The sequence below is a fragment of the Numenius arquata genome, chromosome 8 (genome assembly GCF_964106895.1).
Source record: "Numenius arquata chromosome 8, bNumArq3.hap1.1, whole genome shotgun sequence".
Classification (NCBI taxonomy): Eukaryota; Metazoa; Chordata; class Aves; order Charadriiformes; family Scolopacidae; genus Numenius; species Numenius arquata.
The window spans coordinates 62,505,778-62,515,441 of NC_133583.1; the positions used below are offsets into that span (position 1 = coordinate 62,505,778).

The 9,664-nt window shown below is 36.7% G+C and overlaps 1 protein-coding gene across 1 annotated transcript in view; it reads left to right on the top strand.

The window, feature by feature from the left end:
* The window catches only part of MSH4 (mutS homolog 4), a 28,777-nt gene extending 20,483 nt beyond the window's left edge, over positions 1-8,294 (top strand). The window contains exons 13-20 of the mRNA XM_074152544.1: positions 206-309; positions 1,104-1,228; positions 3,025-3,225; positions 4,185-4,303; positions 4,854-4,982; positions 5,845-6,019; positions 7,662-7,750; positions 8,109-8,294. Of these exons, the coding sequence (XP_074008645.1) occupies positions 206-309; positions 1,104-1,228; positions 3,025-3,225; positions 4,185-4,303; positions 4,854-4,982; positions 5,845-6,019; positions 7,662-7,750; positions 8,109-8,294 (1,128 nt within the window). The remainder of the gene's footprint in view (positions 1-205; positions 310-1,103; positions 1,229-3,024; positions 3,226-4,184; positions 4,304-4,853; positions 4,983-5,844; positions 6,020-7,661; positions 7,751-8,108) is intronic.
* Positions 8,295-9,664: the final 1,370 nt, after the last annotated feature.

Consider the following 9,664-nt stretch of genomic DNA (forward strand, 5'->3'; position numbering starts at 1 on the left):
AGAAATGTACGGTTATATGCAGTGATGTTGTGTGTATGCTGATAACTGCATTCTCTTGTATGTATAAATGTAAATGGGAAAAATGAAACCAGGAGTTATTTTTTCCCACTTTTTTCCCCTGTGGTGTTCCCAGTTTGTTTTTTAGAGGCTTGTTTTGTTTCTGGTAATACGACAAGTTCTTATTGTTGGTTTGAATTCCTTGTAGATCACTAAAATGAAAAACACATACAGCTTCACTTCAGCAGATTTAATAAAAATGAATGAAAGATGTCAGGAGTCCCTGAGAGAAATATATCACATGACCTACTTGTAAGACCATTTAAAACTAGTATTTGCTAACTACATTTATTTTGTCCAATTAACAGCTAATTACATGTTTTCTTAAAGTTGTCTTTCTGTTAAGTGGCTACTTACAGAAATAATCCAAAGTGACACGATCAATTGTACTTCCTGAGGCAAAAAAACCCCTACAAAGTATATAGTGAATTAAACATGATTACAAATAGGTAGGCATTTATTTATAGGGGTGGCCGTCATATTTATTAAATTTTTATGGGTGAATTATCTACACAAAATGACACAATGAACGCATTAGTTTTGTAATGCAGAACCTTTCCTTTAAACAGTTCCTTGCATTTACAGTAAAACTGTCTGTATTTTGTCCTTGCTGGTTGTCACGTTGCTATTTCAGAAGACTTACTAAGTGTAATGTTACATGTCAATTTTAGGGAAATTCTTTCTAGAAGCCATGTGGGTTTTTCATTAACATGAAGGCCTAAGGGAATTAGAGTCACATTTGACATGTTAATAAAGCGTACTTGATTCCATAGCTATATTTTTGGTTCATTCTCTTTATGAAGCTTTCCTATGAGCTGTTGGCATTAGAGCTATGTGTCTGATAGCAGAATGTGATCTGAGATGATGGTATAAGATCTTAATTGGCTTCAAAGAAATGTATACCTTTGCACCTAGCAGAGATGATTGCATTTTATGAGCAACCTCCTGTCTAATGTATGCAGTATGTACATTATTAACGTGCTTTATTTCTGTGTGTAGAGTGACAGTATGTACTATGCAACATCTAAATCAGTGTCTTATTTCAGAATAGTGTGTAAACTGCTGAATGAGATTTATGAACATATTCATTGCCTGTACAAGCTGGCTGACATCGTGTCCATGCTGGATATGCTGCTTTCCTTTGCCCATGCCTGCACTCTTTCTGATTATGGTAAGTTTCTCCTGTGATTCTGTCATGGGCCAGGTAAAGACCCTCCTGCTGGAAAACATCCAAGCTGTTTTGTCAGGTTCTCCAATTGTTAAGCCAACATCATTTATTTTTTTGGGTCTTAGTAGGCTTTAGGTGAGTGTCTGTGGTCTATCCTTGCCAGTTTTATGCTGATGTTCTTTCTGTTTCTATTCATCGAAATTACATTCTGCCATTTAGCTGCTGTAAGCCTTCACAGCCCGTCTTCTCAAGATAGGCAGTATAAGCATACTCTATTCAAAAGCACAAATCTGTGAACATTTTGAGTTTGCACTTCTGTTCTGAAAGGGCACAAGATAGTGTAAGCCAGACCAACATTAAGTATATACTGTAAAACAAAATATGTGGCTACCTTTGTTTATCTGCCTTAATTTCTGTAGCACTTTTAGACATTTTTGGAAATAGTCTTCTAAGGAATCCAGGATCACGTGCTTACCTGCATATTGTTCATCCTGCTCCCGTAGCCCAGTTCTGCAACGTACAAATCAAGTATGGTGTCTTCAGTTAATGCTGACCTGAGATACTTACCTACAGTACGATACGGTGTAGGTATTAATTCAGGTCTGGAAGCCTTCTCAGGAGATGTATTAGCTCATCATTACTGATGCTGCTTTGTAATTTCCAGTTTGTGAGCAGCACCTGTTTACTTTGCAGTATGGACTGTGAATCTTCATGTGCTGATGGTTCCAATCATCGCACATGAATTGATGTGTAACTGAACAGTAACTGATGTGCTTGAGGCATCACAGCCTTTTCCCGCCAAAGGAATCGGAGCACAGGTTTTCTTCAGCAGTGATAATAAGACCAAAGCCGAATAGCTTTTCCCATAAATCTACACCTGTAGTTTGCACAGCCAGGAATGAATGTGTATCCACTAAAATAAATGGACTGTCTTTTGTAGCTTTGGGTCCCCTTTGCCACTTGACTTTCTCATCTAAATCATTAAATGACTAAAATCTACACCAGGTAATTAGAGCTCCCCAGTGTTTAAACCTGAAAAACTGTTTTGGCACTTCTTTGTTGAAGGGTGCTCCATTTAAACAGACCACCAAATTTAACAATTCTTTGTTAGCCTGGGGTACTGCCATTGAGGCGTACAAAGAGGAGGTGTATGGAGTAAGTTCAGTAGAGAACTGTGTTCTGACAGAATATTACATATAGATAGTCCCAGGATCATATGGATCTGTGCAGGAATAGTATACAGCCAAATAATCAATATGACAAAATATAACAAAAATAGAAGAAATGTTACTTCGTTGTTTCCAGTGCTTATATAATAAGGTGTATATGCAGTAGTAACAGAGTTCATGACCTCTGTGCTTTATCTGCTCATAGCAGTATAAAAATAAATTATTAAAAATATATTAGCTATGAAACTGGCTTTCAGGTTTTCTGTTTTAATTACTTTCCAAGTTTCACTCTTTGTATTTTTATTACTGGAGTCCAACCCTACTTACTACAGAACACAAACACAGAATTTTAATTTAGAAATGAATTGTTAGTTGTGGGATTTTTTTTGTAGTGATAAATCATGAAGACTCGTATGACAATCAGAGTCTATACCTGAAGGTGGCTGGTAATTCTTCCCAAGTGCTGCATGTTAGTCTTGCTCACTCCAGGAGAGTAAAAATCGGGGAATTGGGACCACAGAGTTTGACTTCTGCTCTGCAAGAATTACTTTATTTCAAAATGCACTAGTTAAATAATGAGAAGGTTTCCATACTAACTCTGCAATGTTTTATATCCTTTTTCTCATTTAGTTCGTCCAGAATTTACGGATACTTTAGCAATCAAGCAGGGATGGCATCCCATTCTTGAAAAGATAGCTATGGAAAAACCTGTGTCGAACAACACATACCTGACAGAGGGTAACAATTTTGTCATTATTACAGGACCAAATATGAGTGGAAAATCAACGTACCTCAAACAGATTGCTCTCTGTCAAATTATGGCACAGATTGGTGAGTAAGAGTGTACCGTGTTAGTAATCTTCTGCAGCACATTTATTGGTTTCTAGTTAAAAATATTTATGAAGTGGAATGATTTGGCTTCTAGAATAAGATTTTGTCTTACTAGTAACAGGTAATTTTTAGTCTGTTTGCTCCTACTAGCTCTCGTTTTGCTGTCTGAGGCCACCATGAGGCTTTGGGTCTGCCATTGGAAACTTACGGGGCCCCATCTGTGTACCTGGAAGCCTCTTCAGTCTGTCTTTAGGAGAAGCACAGTTGCATTCTTTAATTCTTTGGACCACCTTAACCCAATCTAGCACTTTACACTAGATTGATAGCTAGTGTCCTTGAAGTGTGCTCATCAGGCTACATGTGTGTTAGTCACCCAAAAGGACCTGAGCATACCTAACTTACGTAGAGGAATGTGCTTACAGCCAAGTAGAATTAATAGATAAATAATCAACTCTCTCAAAGTCCAGTCCCCAACAACTGCAAGTTCTTTTGGAATTGCTCTCAAAAATGTGAGTTTAATATGAATAAAGGAGACAGTAAAGTCTTTTGGCAGGTTCCCTGGCCTTTTCTGTTCAATAAAACTAATAAACTTCAAAGTCTGATAAAGGAAATACATTCCTGTTTTAAGATTCCTTGGGATTAGTAACTCAATGGCTACAGAAATGTAAATTAATCCTATTGTTTGTTCTCACTTTTGCATCCCTTTAGACTGACACACAGCTTCAGGCATATGATTTCTTAAGGTTTTATTGATGAGCTTCTTTAATTACAGTATCTATATAATGATTTTTTCTTACGAAGTAGAACATAATCTTATGAAACTTTATAGAATAAGATGCATTCTCTACAGTGTATAAAGACCAAGTGTAAAACTGATTTTTTTCCCCCACTGACATATTCAGGCACATTGGCATTTGTCCCACTGTTATAAGAAAACTCATATTTTATTTGTTTTGTAGGTTCTTATGTCCCAGCAGAGTATTGTTCTTTTCGAATCGCAGAGCAAATTTTTACCAGAATAGGTATGGATGATGATATAGAAACAAACGCATCAACGTTCATGAAGGAAATGAAAGAGGTATTAAAGATAGCTAATCCAGGGTCCAAGGCCCATGTTTGCTGTTAAGCTAATAGAAATTGTACTGGTATATTTCTACTGAAAAGATGTACCTTGAAAAGTAGTCAAAAATCCAGCTTTCATCTGTTACCTTGACGATGAACTACAGAAAACCAGGCATATATTAAATAAAGAGATACCCCAATATGAATAGAAATTAGTGCTTTGTTGGAAAGTAGTTTCAATGTGTTATTTCTTACACCTTAAGTGATTACTTGTAGGAGCCTAAGCCCTTCTCAGTTCCCTCTCCCAACCCGATACGATTTTGAGGGAAAGTGGTATGTTCAGTGAAAAAGAGAAAGACTGCTGAGTATCAGTTTTTGCTTGATTAGAATTGACAGGTATTTGAAGGCTGTGAAAAGGTAAAATTTGTGGATCTGATGAGTTTTTTAAAATTCTGCATTAAGTTTAATCTGAATAACACAAAGAATTCCTATTAGCAGCAGTATTCCTATTAGAGTTTTTAAGAAAGGAATTTATGAAAATGATAACACATTAAATATTTTCCTAGATAACATACATCATACAAAATGCTAATGACAGATCACTCATCATAATTGACGAACTTGGCAGAGGTACCAGTGCTGAAGAAGGTATTGGCATTTGTTATGCTGCCTGTGAATATCTGTTGAATTTAAAGGTAATTCTGTTTTGAAAAAAATTTAAGCCTTATAGTTCTTTTGTCATACTGAAAGTAGATACAGTATTTTCTCATAATTTTGCTTGTTTTGTAGAGATTTCTTCTGAAATATGATACTTTTCATAACTAGTGAATAGTAAGAATTACAGTGATAGATAAAAAATGCTGCCATAATGGCAGCCAAGGCCCACCCAGCTGCTCGCTCTCCCCCGTGGGATGGGGAGAGAATCAGGAGTGTGAGAGTGTGAAAACGCGTGGGCTGTGTCTTTCCAAAGGACGGTGGTAGTTCCACACAACTTAGGAATTGGTCACAAAGGTTAGGGGCTTGTTTAGAAAAGTGGAAGATGGTTTTAGATGGGTTGGATGTTTCACCTCTACTACTAATTATGTGGTGAAACTCAGGTTGTTGTCAATTTTTTGAAATAAGTGTGTAGGTGTTCAGTTTCTCATCAGAGTTTATTCAGAGTACTTTTGTGGTGTGGTTTGGTTTGAAAAGCTCAGATACTTTCTGTAGCTTGTACTTCTGACAAAACATCCCTAGAGTGTATTACGGCAACCATTTGACAATCGTTCAAGTTAACCCTAGTAAAATTTTGTAGGCTTCATGGATTTTCTGTTACTTTTTATGTTCTTTTCCTTCTTTTGAGAGAGGAGTGGGAGAATCCCCAGTTGGAAGATACCCTTACCAATGGTAGAACTCGTCACTTAAAGATTTTAATTTACGTTAGTAATTTAAAGGCACCTTTTCAGTGTTTTGGAGGAAAACCTGGACATTTGTGAGAACATTTAATTTTTCATATTTATAGCAATTTATTCCAGGATCATTTCCAAATTAAATTTGCTTTTTTGTTTCCTTACTTAGGCATTTACATTGTTTGCTACACATTTCCTGGAACTGTGTCATATAGATGCTTTATATCCCAATGTGGAAAATTACCATTTTGAAGTGCAACATGTGAGAAGCAGTGCTGGAAATAAGGAGAAAATTGCTTACACTTACACACTCTCTAAAGGATATACAGAGGAAAAGAACTACGGTAATGGATTCCACTATGATGTTAACTTCGTAATGATTATGTAAGATAGTATTTCAGTTATTAGGCATCTAACAGTATTTTTCTGCTGAATTTGTATCTCTCTCATAGAGTAGCAACTGCAGATCTTGAGAATGTTCTAAATACTTGTGTGTTTCAAGTAGCCGTGTAGTGAGAGTAATTTAGGGTAGTGTGAAGAACTTACACTCAATTTCATAGTGAAAAAAGCATTTTAGTGATATGGGTAGCTACTTGATTCACCTCTGAATGAGATGAACCTTTGTGAGCACGCAGCACTTGAGTTGACTTAATCTCTGCTTATGGAAGTAAGTCTAAGTTCTGCAGCGACTTAAACTGTGAATACTGAGGTTTGTTATGTAAAAATTATGTGTCTGCCGTAAGTAATGATATATCAGTTAAATAGCAACTTGGCCCTTTTTGATTAGCAAAAAAGGAGTCAAGTGTCTTTGAAAAAGGACAGGAATTTTACTGTGTATCAGCCTCAGGCTACTTCATTCCATTAAAGCATCAGTGTTCTCAGGAAAGTGGGTTTACTTCTCTTTTGACTTTAGAATAAATCATACTGAAGACTGTACAGATCGACAAATTAAGGGTCAATAAAGGAGTGAGTGACAATAAGGCATAACTATGTTTTTTAAAGAGTTACAGAAATCCGTATGTTTCCAAATACTAGATTCTGAAGTTGGATTCTTGATTTAGGTGACATTTAATCAATAGGAAATTAGCTACACATGACTTTTGCAAGCTAGTGGTAACTAAAGACTAGAAATTATTCCAGTCAAGCTTCAATTAACTGGACTTAAAATGTTTCTTCATCAGAATTTCAGAATAAGTTTCCATACCTTTGGCAGCACAACCTCAATTTCAGATGCTGTAGCACCACTAACTCAGAAAAATCTCATGTTTAGAGAGTATTCTTAGACCTTTAGTTACTCAGTGTTGGTGTCTTGGCTTTACCTTACTTGAGCAGAGTTACGTTCTAAGAAGAAGTGTAAGGGCTCTTCTTTACCCTTTTTCAGTTTTAACCCTACAGTATTAAAGCACCTGATGAAGCACAGACTTTCCTCAGAACAGCCAGAGCCACGGGCAAAGGAAAAAGTAAAAAAATCGTGTTAGAGCAGAAAAAAATATTTTACATATCTTTCTTACCCTGAGTATCTGGCAGTTTGGCTACCGGCAATAGCGTGTAAGTTGGAACATGACATCCATGTCCAATGATGTCTGGGTTTAATGGACAGTGCATTTAGCATGACCTCAGTATTTTCCAGCCTGCCAAATTAAAAAACTAATCAGAGAAAGCTGCTAACACCACAGTGCCATTTTTTTTCCTTTAACCCCTAGAGTGTCAGTTACAGTATACCAGCAGTAACTTCATGTGGAAGCGTATCTTGGAGGTGTTACAACAAAGTAGACATTTTATTTTGTAACTCAAAACCATATTGTTCATTAAAACAAACAAAAAAGAGAGAAAGACACAGAAAGAGAAAACGTATATAAAACCTATTTTAATAAAAATTAAAACTTCACCCTTTAAAAAATAGGTTAAGTTAATTCTGGCAGACGTGGTGTGAAAGGTAGGAAAAAAATTACATCAAAAAACCTGATTTTTGTTTTATATCTTTAGGATTAAAAGCTGCAGAAGTTTCCTCACTACCATCATCCGTAATTTTGGATGCAAAGGAAATCACAAATCATATTGCAAAACAAATTTTGGTATGTACTAGAAAATTATAATACTGTAATTCACAGTTTTTACAAAACTATATTTTCAGTTTCTGAAAGGATAGAGTGTAAGTACTGCCTATGGTTTTATGAAAATAGATTTCATTAAAATTTGTGTTTCTGGAACCAGTTATAAAAGATTATTCTGCAGATCACCATTAGGTGAGAACACAAAGCAGTCCTTAGGGTGTAGGAGTATTGGATGTCAGTGTACAGACCAATGAATGTCAGCATACAAACCAAGAATCAGGAGATCGGAAATAGGCTGGAAAATAGCTAATATTGTTATTTTAATAATAGAACATAACTGATTTCATATTTTAATGCATGTGTATGTTTTCAAGAACAGCACAGGCAGAAAAGCACTCCTGAGATGATGAAACAGAGAGCTGCATACCATTTAGCGATGAGATTGGTTCAGACTGCCAGAAATTCTCGATTGGATCCAGACAGTTTGCGTATATATTTGAAAGGCTTGAAGAAAAAGTATGAAGCCAGTTATCCTGCACCCGGACAAAACGATGAGCAACAGTAATGTGCAATATCGGCTGTTGCTCTAATTTTTATGACTGTAAGATGATTCTGGTTTTTTCCATAGTATTAGAAAACATTACTTTTCACATGTTTTTAAATTCTTAATTCTTAGTTGAAATTATACTCACTACTGAAAGACCATATCCTTCACAGTTATTTTTCCCCCAAACGTACCTGAAATAAAAGCATTTCCTTTGTAGGAGTAACACAATTCTTTTTGATAATGAACTATATCCCTTTCATTATTTTAGAGAGAAAAACGTTGTATAATATTTAGTATTTCCTGCATGATATATCTGGTCTTGTAGCTCTTACACCAATACTAAAGATCCTGTCTAACAAAAAGCAGTCTTTGAAACAGATGGTCCGCTTCTCCTGCATAGTCAAGCTCTGCTTGCACTGTTGAACATGCATCCACAAATCCTGTTGCTCCCTGCTCAAGGAGAGTTCTACTTCTTACGGTCTGCACTTAATCAGATACAACGAAGGCACTCCAGCACTGCTTCCTCTCCACAGCTGGGCAGCCAGAGCTTTTTTGTAGCACAGCGACAGCAAATTATTGTGGTGTTGACACTGTTGGTCAGTTTTTGTTTACAAAGTTATTAACAGGAATTCAATAAAAAGTTGAATGTCCTCCTCCTTTGATTTTTTTTTTTTTTTTTTAGTACAACTTCATTGAGTGACTGCAGCTGTGTAGCCCAGCTTGAAGGAATTTATCTTTCCTTGCTTCCTTCTAACCTTGGCTGAGCATTCTTATATATTTTTTTTATATATGTGTGTGTGCATATATATAATTTATTATGCATACATCTATAGGATGGGTGATACACAACAGTGCAGTGTCTAGTTTAAACAACAGAATAGCATTTGTCATAGGTGCCCTGTGGTTTTTCACCTGAGAAGTTTTTTTATTGATTTAAACTATTAACCAGAATTCCCGTCTCTTCAGGCCTTAAGTGTTGCCAGTGACATCACTCATATCCATCAGTAATACCATATTTGTTGTCTACCCCCGTGAGAATCATGGCAGAAAAAAGCATTTTGTGTTCAGCTTTGTTAACCAGAGGAACCAGAGGCAGGCGGTGGATGTTGCAGATGTGGACTGACAGGGTGTGTGTCCCCTGCTGGGGTCAGCCCCGCGGCACCAGGGAGCCCCTCTTTGTGGGGTTCCTGCCCGGGAGCTGGGGTCGTTTGGCCCCAGAGAACTGTTCCTGTTCTGTGCACCTTAGTTCAGACCCTCCGGTTGCTTCCAGTCAGTCCATCAGGACTGTGCGTCTGTACATGGTGTGTACTGCTGTCTTGAAACGGATGTTAAATAAGGAGGTTTTATTTTTTTTTACTGACATCTGAACACCAAGGAGCAGGACCGGA